This window comes from Camelus bactrianus, chromosome 18 (genome assembly GCF_048773025.1).
Source record: "Camelus bactrianus isolate YW-2024 breed Bactrian camel chromosome 18, ASM4877302v1, whole genome shotgun sequence".
In the NCBI taxonomy this organism is placed as follows: domain Eukaryota; kingdom Metazoa; phylum Chordata; class Mammalia; order Artiodactyla; family Camelidae; genus Camelus; species Camelus bactrianus.
In genome coordinates, this window is record NC_133556.1 from 1,631,778 (window position 1) to 1,644,149 (window position 12,372).

Here is a 12,372-nt window from a genome sequence, read left to right on the forward strand (position 1 = left end):
CACACAGGGAAGATCCGTGTCCGGGGATGGAGTTGGTGGAAGGACATGGAGGCAGAGAGGGCAGTGGGAGCAATGATTGGGAGACTCCAGGGTATCCGAGCAGCACGTGCTTCTGTCTGCCGGGGAGCAGGAGCTCAGGAAGCTTTCGGTGCCGGCTTGGATGTATTCATGGTCTGAGTCACAGTAATACTGTCACTTTGCTGGCGCTCCCTTGCAAAGGTTGGGCACCCCATTCATTGTCCGACTGACTCAGAGCCTCACCCCAAGGCTGCCCCGACCCCCAAGTGCACTTCTTCTCCAGCCTCAGTTTCCCCGTCTGCCAAAGCCGGGGCCCGCTCACCTTCCCAGGGCTGCTGAGAGGCCGGAGCGTGGGAAAGCACTTGGCCCCGGTGGCAGCCCTGGCTCCCCAGGGCTCACCGTGCTCTGATGCCCAAACAATGCCAGCCTCTGAGCAGAGCCATGGGTGGGCCGTAACCACGGTGAGGGCCCTGCCAGGCAGCAGCGCCAACTGCCCGTCCAGGGTCAGCCGAGCCTGTGGCCCTGGTTACAGCTTTGTCCCGCAGGCTGGAACCGGTCCCGGGCAAGCAGGCTCTGAATGGCTGGCTGTCGAACAGGGCAGTGCTTCCTGCAACGGAACGAAGCTCTTGGCTGGAGAGAGGTTGGGGTTGAGGTGAGGGCGGAGCTGTCTCCAGGGCCCTGAAGCCACAGCCAGGTTTGGGTCAGAGCATGACCAGGACACTGGGCTGCTGGCAGCACCTTCCTGCAGGACCACAGGAACCTCTACCCCTTCCACGCCCCACCCTCAGTGCTGCCCCATCCACAGGGCACAGGGCCTGGGGCTCCCGGAAGGAGGCGGCCCCTTCTCCAAATTCCAGGATGTTCCAGGCAGCCGGCCAGGGCACTCGGGTGGGCTCCTTCACAGCCTGGCTGAGGCACAGCCACTGGCTCTGCCCACTTCCCACCCCGCCTGTCCCAGGGGCGCCCCTCTCAGGCTGGCAGGAACTGGGCCTGAGTCTGCGGCCTCTGCCAAGGCCCAGCTGTAGAGGTCAGAGTCCCCCCCAAAACTGTGTTTACAAAACCCATGTATGCAAACTCAATCTCACTTTAAAAAAAAAAGCAAGGAGAAAAGCAATAAAAGTAGCACTGATTATGTATTTATATTTTCCAACCACACCTGCTCAAATATCTAGGAGACTCTGGAATCAGATTACTTGGGTTCAAATCCTAGTTCTACCAAGGACATGCTGTGTGACCTCAGGCGGATGTCTTCCCCTCTCTGTGTCTGAGATCCTTCGTCTATACAAATCAGCAAAGGGACCAACCTCATAGGGCTCTTGTGAAGATAAGTGAGGTCATCTCCAAGTGTTTAGAAAGGACATCTGCTCTGCTGAGCCCCTAGGGGCCTGGCCCCACACCCCAGCCTTCACAGTCCTTGTATTTTTCATGAATGAGCCTCCCCTCAGCCTCCTTTAACCCCTGAAATCCTCACTAAGACCCCAAGTCAGGAGGGAGAGTGAGCAGAGAGGGAAGTGGGGGTGGGGTGGCCCAGACTCAGGAGGAGGGCTGCCCCTCCTCCAGGGAACAGGAGACAGCTGTCAGAGGTGCTACCCTCCCAAGCTGGGATGGGACCCTGCCCCACTGGAGGGACCTCAGAGGAGGTGGGGGGGCGGGGGGGGGAAGGACTTTGGCGGGGGGGGGGGGGTGGGGGTCTCTGGCCTGTCCCAGTTTACCCAGCTGTAGCTGTTCTTTCCCCTGTTTGGGGCCTCCTCAGCCCCCCACCCAGGTGCTCCGGACTGCTCTGCCACCCTAGGGGAGGGGGCCTGGGATCCAGGCCCTGCTGGAGGGAGGGAGGTCTGGGGAGGGGACCCTCCTCCTATCTGATCTCCCTATTCATGGGGACCTAAAACATGGCGGGGGTGGGGCTGCAGCACAGTTAGGCCAGCAGGACCCCCATCAGCAAAACCTGGGCACTGCCCCCCAGTGAAAAACAAGGCCACAACTCAGAGAGAAGGCTGAACCCACCTCCCTGTAGGACCCGCCCTGCCCAGGCCTCTCTGGCTTGGACAGGCCACACCTCCCAGGCCCCATAGGCCACCTGCCAGAGTGGATGGCCCCAGGGTCTTGCACCAGGGCCACCTCAACCTCCCAGTGGCTGGGAAGACCCAGGGCTCAGGGCTCGGCGCCAACTTGAGGCTGACGTTTGTGGGACGCCCCGCGGGGCAGGACTGCTGCTCAGTGGGGCTGGGAGTGCAGGTTGTATCTTGGCCGGGACCCGTGCCCGCCTGGTTGGAGTGGAGGGCCACTCGGTGCTGAAAAGACAGCTCCGGCCGGCAAGGTGGGAGCAGGTCATCGTGGAGGGACACACCCCTTACTCCTGGGCACGGTGCACAGTGACTGAGGGGTCAAGGGCTCCAGCCGGGTGGGAAGGGGAGCTGGGACAAGCAATCCGTCTGACCACAGCCCCTCACAGCTCCACTGCCCACTCTCCACGTGCCAAGGGTCCTCTGCCCAGCAGCCCTGGGGCTTCCGCAGCTCCCAGACTTACAGGGGTGGGCGGTCACCCCATCTTGCAGAAGCGGAAACTGGGACTTCAAAAGAGAAGAGCCCCAAGCAAGCAGTGAACGTTAGTAAAGGATGTACGTGCTGCAGAACCCAGGGTGAAGCGCTGAGGTTCACCACCTATTTTGAAATGTGTCAGATCCAGGACAGATCGATATGTAAAGCAGCAATGGAGCAAAATGTTAATTGCTGAATCCAGGCAGTGGGTATTGGGGTGTTCGCTGGAAATTATTTCAGCTTTTCCACGTGTTTGATGTTTTTAGTAACAAAATGTTGGGGGAAATTAAAACTCACGTTTCAGAAGGGCGCTCCAGCCCGCCTACTGCAGCCCCAGGTCTTGGTCACCTGCAGCCAGGTGTCCCGAATCCTTCCAGAGATGGTCAGTGAACGGTGAGGGTCCCCATGTCTAGTCTGTTTGTTCCGCTGACGGAGCAGACCTTGCCACCTGCGGGCTGCTGCCCTCATTGACGCAGCCAGCGCCCCCCTGGAACCTCCGCGCTGCAGGCGGCTCCCTGCGTGGAACCTCTGGCCGTGGGCTCCTGCAGGGCCTGCACTGACAGGGAACGCCCACACCACTGGGGCTGAGGGCCCCCTGCTCTCCTCGTGGGAGCTGTGCTGGGGGCCCCAGGCGGTGGCGAGTTTTGCTGCTCAAGCCAGCTCTCCACCCTAAGCAGAGCACACTGCTCTGTTGGCCCCCAGCCTCCTGGGTCAGGCGGTGCTCGTGGTGTCCATAAAGGGATCACTAGTCAGCCCAAAGCAGGAGTCAGATGAGCTGAGGTGCAGGGACCCCGACCGGGGTGTGCTGCGGGGGCCAGGCCACGCTGGAGGTGTGCACAAGGCCTGCAGGCCTGTGCTCCTCAGCGGGGGGGGGGTGGGGTGCAGGGGTGCCCGTCGACCACATGCGGCCAGGCGTCGCACACCCGCGCAATCACCCCACTATGCAGAATTGGAAACTGAGGCTCAGAAAGGTGGTCGTTTCCAGCCCAGGGCCAGGCCCTGGGCTCTGCAGTGAATGAGACAGGGAGGGCCGGCCTGTGCCTGGCACTGCCTGCCTCAGCACCTGGCCTCGGGCCCAGGCTGTCACTCTGCGAGAACTCAAAGCTCGGGCCCAGGAACTCAGACCCCACCCTGTCCTGGCTCTGGGCCTGGGACCCTGCAATGCCTGGCGCCCTCTGCTGGTCAGTCTGTTCCTCACAGGCCGAGAGGATTTAGGAGGGGCTGGAACGCTGGGGCCGAGGGGCAGGAAGGCACCCCCACCCTGGGACGACCAGTAGCCCTGTCCTGGTGGGATGAAACAGGGCACGCGTGGGTTTAGAGCCAAAGTCTTGAACTGGTCACCCCCACTGCAGCTTGGAGGTTGATACCTTGTTTAGTTTCCCCTCAGTGGCCAATATTTAAAAACAAAGGTGATCAGACAGCAACTTAACTTCAGTTTTTTAATAAATCAGAATATCTGCTCACTCTGGAGCCACGTTTTCCTATGCGTAGTTGGAAGGAGCTGAGAATGATGGGGTATGTACTTTCCCATTAGCCACAGACCCTGCCAATCCCTATTGACCTATACCCACCTGCCTCATTCAGTCATGTGACCCTGTGGGCATTTGAACTCTCTCCTCAACCATCAGAGAGCCTGGTGCCTTTGGACAGTCAGTGGTGTTGGAAGCCTGTAGACCTACCTCTCCAAGGGCCACAGCCTTCTCACCAAAACAACTGTCTCCCCAGACAGGCCCAGCCCGGCGGATCTGCCCCCTACCCGAAACACCAGAGAATGGAGGGGAAGACAGCTCCTCCTAGAGATGTGGCTCAGCCTGCCAGGAGCAGGGGGCCGCCCGGGCTGACCTCTTACAGCTCCTTTAGCTGGAACACATCTGGCTAATGCCTTTGGATCTCTGACAGGTATTAAGGAATGTGTGGGCTCCTTCCAAGGGGCTTCTGCTGTGGCTCAGGGCAGGGACGGGAATGTGTCAGGGGAGGAGCAGGATTTGCTTCCAGTCAGCAGGGAAAGAGGCTGTTATGGTGGGTAGGGACCTGCCTGGCCCCAGGAGGGTTCAAGCAGGGTCTGGTTCCATTATTTCACAGACATTTACTGGCATCTACAATGTGTCAGGCTCTGTTCCAGGTATGAGGAATCCGGTGGTGAGCACGCAGGCCGGCTGGCCCATGTCCTGGAGCTGACTGTCCAGTGGGGGAGAGAGAGCCGGCAAACCTGTGAGCAGGTAAACCCATGAGCTGTGATTTGCTGCTTGGGAACAAATGTAACAGTGATGGAGGGGATGACAAAGGTCCTTCTGAGGAGGCAGCGACTAGGAGAGAGGCCTGAATAGTGAGGAGGAGCTGACCAGGCTGGGCCCCGGGGAAGAGTGCAGGGAGGTGCCAGTGCAAAGGCCCTGAGGCAGAGATGGCTCAGTGTGTTCTGGGATTGGAAGGAGGTGGATGGGCCAGGGGAGGCCTGAAGCCAGAGGTGCCGGGCCTCCGGGTGCAGGGTGGGTGGTTGGGCTTGTTCTCATCTCCGAGGTGCAGGGGCCAGTTTAAACAGGACGAGGTTGCAGCAGAAGCCTCTGTGATTCCACGGCCCCTCTTGGTGGGGGCGGGGGGGCATCTCTAGCTTATTCAAGGATGTAAGTTGTTTTCACCAAATCAACCATTTATTTATTCACTCATTCATTCAGCAAACATTTCCAGAGCTCTGCTCTGGGGCAGCTGGGGCCGGGGGCAGGAGTGAGACCTGGTTACCAACCTCTGGAAGAGGCAGTGTGATGGGGGCAGCGGGTAGAGGGAAGCAGAGGGCATAAGAGCCCAGCCCAAGGTCAGGGAGGCCTTCCCAGAGGAGGTGTCATCTGAGTCGAGGGACCAGCTGGCAGTTCTGGACACAGGGCTGTAGTGCTAGGCTGAGGGGCAGTTACAGGTGGGCACCCACCCTGCGCTGAGGGCAGTGGAGTCACAGAAGGGTTACCGTGAGGCACGTAGCCCCTGCAACAGGAACCTCTGAGACCGTAGCTCCCTGCACCTCATTCGCAGCTGAGGAGACTGAGGCCCGAGGCTGCAGTGGGTCTGGGGCCTTGAGGACTGATTTGCCCCCCAGAAGTGCTGATTCGAGGCTGCCTAAGCTCAGGGCCAATGTCGAGGGGTGGGGTGTGTGTGAGATGGGGTGTGTGTGAGATGGGGTGTCTGTGTGTGTGTGGGTGTGTGTGAAGTCCATCAGATCTGGATTTTTTGGCTCCATTCCCTCATCTGCTGAGCAACCCTGAGCAACTCACTCAACTTCTCTGAGCCTGTGTCACATCTGTAGTAGGAGTGCTGCTCTCCATACGCGGCCACGCTCTTGGAGATGGCGCAGATCTGGCCCTGGGGTGGAGCCCAGCAAGTTCAGAGACTGTGAGTCTGACTCCGAGCCCAGGAGGGCTGTCCCCCAGGCTCAGCAGACAGTGCAGCCCGGCTCGCCAGCCCCCAGCCCCTCCCAGCTGACACAAAAAGCCAGACCTCCCTCAGGAGGGGGCGGGAAGGGGCTGCTGGGCCAGCTGGGCTGTGGACACAGGCGGGGAAGTGAGCGGCGACAGGAAGGAAGCCGCACCGCTGGAGTCTGGGGCCACCATTGTCTCACCTGGGGTGGGGGCACTGCCGTCTCCCCTCTGTCCTGCTCAGTGGCCGCCCGCCCGAGATGGCCCCTCAGCTCCGGAGGGTGGCGGGGGTGACAGTGCCCTCCCCTCTCGGGGCCCTACCCTGCTGCTGACTTCTTCCCCCACCCAGCCTCAGTTTCCCCATCTGTAAAATCTTAGAGGGCAAGATGTCTGGGCCAGGTCTGTGTACTGCCCGGACTTCTGCACCAGGGGACCTCATGACATCTCTCTAGCGCCTCACCTGAGCCATGAGCCAGCTCATTGGAGCCTCACGGTTCTCGACGAGCTGAGGGCTGTACTCGCCCCCAGAAGTTCCGGGACTGGCCCAGGGTCTCACGCCAGGGCAGCAGCGCTGGGACTCGACACCCCTCCCCCCGCCCCATCTGTGCTCTCACTGACCTGCCTCCTTTCTTTACATAAGCCACCTATAAAGGTCAGATCCCTGTTGAGCCTCACCCTGAACGGTGGCATCTCCAGTTTACGGTAGACAGAGGTGGCCGGGTGAGCTGGGGTCTGCAGCCAGAGCAGGGAGGCTCCCGGCTGTGCTCAGTCGCCCCAGACACAGCCCCCCAGGGCTCCCTCACCCCCACCACACACACAGAAGGGGGCAGGGACAGGTGGGACCCCTTCCCTCCACCCTACAAGACGGGTAAGGAGGAAGCTCTGGGAATCCCCAGCAGGCTGTCGGGACTGGGCAGACGCACCCCGGGGCCCAGGTGGAGCCGGAGGGGTGGGAGCCCAGTGTCCTGGGTGAGGACCAGCTGCGCCCTTCCGGCCCATGGCCAGGGGCCCTCCCCTCCTTGGATCTCATCACTGCTCCCACCCCAGCCCAGGCCGGGGCCTCCCCACAAGCCTGTGTCCCTTCTGGCCCCGCCCCAGCCCCTCAGTGTTCTTGGGATGAGGCGAGCGGTCAGACCACCCCCAGGACATGGGTCTCAGGGACCCCGGCCCCTAGCCCTGGTGTCTAGGGCTGCGACGAATCACGCCCCCACCCCGCCCCATCCCCCCCTCACAGCAGCCACGCTCCTGCAGCCTGCTCAGACTTTATTGAAGGTGGAGCTGGAATGGGGAGCCCAGAACCACAGCTTCCTCCCGGGAGCTTCACTGGACGCGGGATGGCCAACGGCCAAGGCTCACTCCTGGGGCTTCGGGCACAGCTCAGTAACCCCCATCCCTGCAAACAACCGAGATGCCCGCCTCAGCTACAGCCCCACCCCCGGCACAGACCCCCTGGGAGGTGGACAGTGGACCTTGCGCCACCAGCTTGCAGAGCAGTAGGGTGGGAGGACCAGGCCCACAGCCTCCCCTGGGCCAGTGGGGTCCTGGGGAAAGCTGCTGCCGAGGGCGGGGCGAGCAGCTTACCCCCAGCTCAGGCCTTTCCTGGCCAGCTCCACCTGGGCCAGGCGGTGGTCGCTTAGCACCTGCACCCGCGTGACGGCGGCCAGCGGCCTGTGGCGGTGGGCGAACTGCAGCACCTTGTGCTCCTGGGCGTGCACGTGGAAGTGCTCCGCGTCCGAGCTGACCTCCATCTGGGGGCAGAGGCCAGTGAGCCGCGGCCCGCCGGGCCCGCGCCCTGCTCCTGCGCTGCGCTCCGAGGGCTCTGAGTCCGGGAAGCACAGGCGGGGGCGGCCCGGGGTCCCCTCGGCACGTGGAACTCCCATCATGCAGGCCATCCCACGGGAGTTCTGAGCCCCTGGCTGGGAGTCCCCTCCTCTCTCAGAGAGGTAGCTGGTGGCCAAGGGTTGGGCATCCCGTTGCAGCCCCAGACCCAGCAGTGAGACTCCCACACTGGCCCTGCGGGCATCTGCAATAAGCCCCCTCCCCCGGGACCCCAGGTGGGGGCAGCAGTGCTGTGGCAGCCAGGGACTCAGGGAGCCCCACAAAGCAACGGGCACCCTGACGCCCACCGCCCTGCCCCACCCCATGGGCCCCCCTGCCCCCACGGCCCTTGCCCCCACCCCCATCACCTCGAAGGGCTCCCCGAGCACCAGCGGGAAGACGCTGGACACCTCCTCCTGGCCCCAGCGGCCCCCCTGGAAGGTGTTGGCCACCATGGTGGCACTGGAGAACCGGGGCTTGATGTGGAAGACGATGTCCCCCGCCTCGGATAGGAAGTTGATCTCAAACCTGGGGACACCATAGGGCTTGTGAGAGCAGCAGACAGCCGGGAGTCACCCCGCCCAAGGCCAAGGACGGGACCCTGGGAGGGCAGTGGTCCTTACTTGTCCTCTCCAGAGTCAGAGTGTCCCTGGACCAGCAGGTTCCAGCCCGGGGCCAGGCCCCCTGCATAGAAGGCTTCAAACTGCAGAGGAAAGAAAGGACAGGGGCCCTGGGTCGGTGGCCTCCTCCCCCTCTGGTACCCCCTTGTCCAGGAGCCGCCCAGGGTGTGCTCTTGGCCGGGACCCTGCCCTCTGAGCAACGTTCCTCTCATGACGAGGTGGCAGGGGTCCTTCACCCCGTGCTCCCTCAGCGTGGGGGTCTGGTGGGAAGGCAGCTCTGTGGGCCAGCAGCACAGCTGACGTGGGGGGCCCCATCTGGCCCCGCGCCCTTCTCCCCGAGTCCAGGGCTCACCTACCTGCAGTGCCATCTCTCCAGCTTCTGCTGGTGGGCAGAGCGAGTTGGGGGATATAGGCAGGCGGGCTGGGCGGGGGAGCTGGAGCCCCACCCGGGGCAGGGGTGGCCTGATGAGCGCACTCTGCCCTTCCCTGCCCCTCTTCCCCCTCCCTCCTCAGCCTTTTCCCCTCCCCCACCAGCAGGTCCCCCATTCATGCACCAGGGAAAGGGTGACCCCCAGCCTGCTCCCCACCCCCATTTCCTCAGGGGTCTCTCTGGCTCTCAAACTTCACTTCTTGGGATCCTTCAGACACCTAGGAAAGCAGCTTCTCCCTGGTTCTTGCAGGAAGGGTGTGGCTGAGGCTGCCCCCCACCCAGCCTCTTCTTCCAGAATCTCTAGCCCCAGGCTCCCAGGGACCCAAACCCTCCCATCTGGTCAAGCAAGGCAGTGGGGAGGCCTACCAGTCCTTTTCTGGCCTTGGGGGCTGTCTGACCACCTGGTGCTTCCAGCCCAGGCCCCCCAGCCCAGCCCTGCCCAGCCTCCCCGCGCCACCCCGCTCCAGCGGCTCCACTGGCCCCACGGGGCAGGGCTGGGATTAGGCTGGCCGCTGTGCTCAGCGCATTCCAGGGCTCTGGCGGATGGACGGGATGGGGGAGGGCCTTTCCCACACCCCCATGCCCCTCCTGGCCTGCCTCCTGGGCCCCTCTCAGCTGAGCTGGAGAGGGGGCCAAGCTGGGGCCCTGGGGGACTGTGCAGGGCGGACGGGCAGAATCTCCCCAGCCTTTCGGGGCCACCGTGGGGGCCTCTTGGCTGGACTGTCCAGGGAGCCACCTAGAGAGGAGCCGGGCTGGGCGCACGGAGCACCAGGGCTGCTGTGTGCGGTGAGCGTGCGGGCGGTGCGCAGTGAGCAGGTGGGGGAGTGTGTAAGTGTGCGGGTGCCCCTGTGGGTGTGGTGATGAGAGTGTAAGCGGGTAGGAGCGTGGGACGGGGTAGAAACTTGAGTGTGTGTGGACAGTGAGCCCCTGGGGGCGCAAGGTGTCCTGCGCGAGTATGAGCGTGGCTCCGGGTGTCCCTGCTGCCTCCCTGCGCAGTGCGTCTGGGGGGGGGGGCGGGCACTTTCCGGCCCCCAGGCTTCGAGGAGCATGGGCCAGGACTGCCAGCCCCGCGTAACCCCAGCGCTCTCCTCGGGCTTTTCTCCCCTCCAGCCCCTGGTGGGCCCAGCCTGGCCTCTCCCCTGTGTGATGATGGGCGTGTGCTGTCATTTTTGATAAAAGGGTGGTGCCAAGGCCAGGACGGGACACGGAGATGGCCCTGGCTGCCCGTGGGCAGCGCCGTCCCTCCCTGCCGTGCTGGGCAGAGTTGGCAGGGCCTGCAGGGGGCAGCCCTGGGCAGCGGAGGTGAGGCTGCAGGAGCCTGTCTGCTCTGGTGTCCCGACTCAGACACGGGCCTGCCTGCACGTCCGAGTCCCACCCAACCCAGCCTGGCCATCCTCCCACCACAAGGAGCACAGAGAGAGGACCCCCTGTCCCCGCAGCCCAGCAGGAGGGTGAAGCCCCATCCTGCCTCTGCATCTCCCTGTCCTGTCCCCTACCCAGCTGCTACGCGGGGACACAGAGCCTGGACTCTGGGCACAGCACTGGCCAGGGCAGAGCACGCAGTCAGGGGTCCGGAGCAGGCTTCCAACCGACTGGGCAACCTCGAGCCGGCAGCCACTGGGCCTGCCTTCCCGGCTGGGCACCGGTCTCAGCAGCTCTGTTGCCTGGGCTGCCCCTGCTCCCAGCCTGTCCCCTGGATGGGAGGGGACAGCCAGGGGTGACCACAGCCCTGGCTGGGCACAGCAGCCCGGGCCACCGTCTCCTGTCTTTGGGGTTAGCAGAGACTTTACTGGGGGGCCCTCAGGAGTCAGCGGCCTAGGGCCCCAGCTGGGCACTCGGGGCCTGAGGCGGGCCCTAGCCTGGGGAGAGGAGCCAGAGGACCCCTGATTCGGGCAGGCCTGTCCTGCTCTGAGCTGCAGCTTGCCCGTCTGGGCTAAGGGGCAGTGCTGCAGGCAGCCCACTGAGCCTGCCTGTTGGCTGCAGCCCGGAGATCTCAGAAAGCCCGCCGGGACGAAGCCGACTCTGGGCCTTTGCCCACCTCGGGACACCTGTACCCGGCATGAGCCCGCACCCGGCCAGGCCTGCGGTCTCAGCCCACCTGCTGTGCCTTTGGAATCTCTCCCACGTGGGGTGGGAGCCAGGGTCAGCCAAAGCTCCCGGCGCCTGGGATGGCCAAGGGACCAGAGGCCCCATTGGGGCTGGGGGCTGGACGGGGGACGCCGAGGCCTACGTGGCTGGCCTAGCCCGAGCACAACCCCCGCTCACAGAGTTCTGGGCCCCTGAGGTGGGAGCAGTGCCCCCACCCTGAGTTGCTAGCCAGCCAAGACAGGGTGCTGTGGCTCGGTGCCCCAGGAGCAAACAGACCTGCCCGGCCAGACTGCGCCTCCTCCCGGATGTGCGGCTTTGCCCTGGGCTGGGGACTTCCAGAAGCTCCGGAGGAGGCTGCAGGGTGTCCACCCAGCTCCAGGGATGGCGGCTGGGGCTCAGAGGCCCGTGCTCAGCCCCGGGGCCTCCGTCACAGGTGGTGCCTGGCGCAGGGCTGGTGCGCACACATCCTCGGAAGGTAAACCCTGCCCCAGGCCCCAGTGCTGACCAGCATCCCCGGGAGCCCGCTCTGCGAGCGCTCGGTTAAGATCTTCACGTGCACCGTCACATGTACTGCGCCAGGGGTTAGGGCACAGAGAAGTTAAGCACGTTGCACGAGGTCACAGAGCTAGGGGGTGACAAAGCTAGGACTTGAACCCAGCAGTCTGCCCTGGGACGTGGAGCCCCTCACCAAGCCAGGATGGGGGGTTGTCAGGGTCGACTTCCTGGAGGAGGAGGCACCTAAAGCTGGTCTTGAAGAGTGAGTAAGGATTAGAAGGTGGGAGAGAAGGGTGCTCAGGGAGGGAGGAGCAAGGGCAGGGTGGCTGGGGTGTCCACGCCAGGAGAGTCTGGCACTCCTTAGTGGCCCCCGAGGCCTCCGGCACAGAGCCCCCCAGGACAACATAACGAGGATTCCCTCATCTTTTGGGGAGGCTAGCATGGCTTTCAAGGGCTTCCGAGAGTGGGGCATCACCGCGCCTACTTGAGCGATGAGGAGCCTGAGGCTCAGACAAAAGGACCCCCACCCCAGAGCCCCACAGGGAAGGATGGCGGCATCAGGACGTGAGGGCCGCGTCTGGACTCCCAGTCCAGTGCTCTTCTCAGCCCCCAGTCCTCTCGTGTCTGGCACCCCTACCCCAGCATGAGGACCCAGCTTGGCCTAACAGCGGCCAATTTTGGGGGAGTGGGGGGGGGGGTCTCGGGCCAGGTCAGGCTGCCTTCAGAGCCATCCTTGGGCTCCAAGACCCTCCCAGGACCCCCCACCCCGCCCCCAGCCCACATCTGGAACCGCTTGTTAACAGTGAGGTCAGCACGGAAATTCTCAGTCCCCACTTGGCAAGGAGGCACCAGTAGCTTCTGCCGGGCACGGGCTCGCACCAGGCCCCAGACACACAGCTTCTGGCCAGCTTGCCCGCTGGCTGGGCCTTGGCGGCCTTGACACATAGTGTCACCTCTTCACCCC

The 12,372-nt window shown here is 63.7% G+C and overlaps 1 protein-coding gene across 3 annotated transcripts; it reads right to left on the minus strand.

The window, feature by feature from the left end:
* Positions 1-7,203: 7,203 nt before the first annotated feature.
* Positions 7,204-9,320, minus strand: GRIFIN (galectin-related inter-fiber protein). Of its 3 annotated transcripts, none has more exons than XM_074345546.1 (6): positions 9,192-9,320; positions 8,752-8,829; positions 8,399-8,478; positions 8,144-8,303; positions 7,539-7,705; positions 7,204-7,350 (listed from the first exon to the last, which is right to left on the minus strand). In XM_074345546.1, the coding sequence occupies exons 2-6, from the start codon at positions 8,761-8,763 to the stop codon at positions 7,335-7,337; spliced, it is 435 nt and encodes a 144-aa protein (XP_074201647.1). In that variant the 5' UTR covers positions 8,764-8,829; positions 9,192-9,320; the 3' UTR covers positions 7,204-7,334. The 3 variants fall into 3 exon arrangements, with proteins under 3 accessions (XP_074201647.1, XP_074201649.1, XP_074201648.1); XM_074345548.1 differs by having other exon boundaries at positions 8,752-8,774; positions 9,192-9,305; XM_074345547.1 differs by having other exon boundaries at positions 8,752-8,777; positions 9,192-9,304.
* Positions 9,321-12,372: the final 3,052 nt, after the last annotated feature.

Coding starts and splice junctions, on each gene's coding strand:
- GRIFIN (XM_074345546.1), bottom strand. Junction 8,304..8,398: donor TCTGACTCTGGAGAGGACAA/GTAAGGACCACT, acceptor TGGTGTCCCCAG/GTTTGAGATCAACTTCCTAT. Junction 7,706..8,143: donor TGCTCGGGGAGCCCTTCGAG/GTGATGGGGGTG, acceptor CTCTGCCCCCAG/ATGGAGGTCAGCTCGGACGC.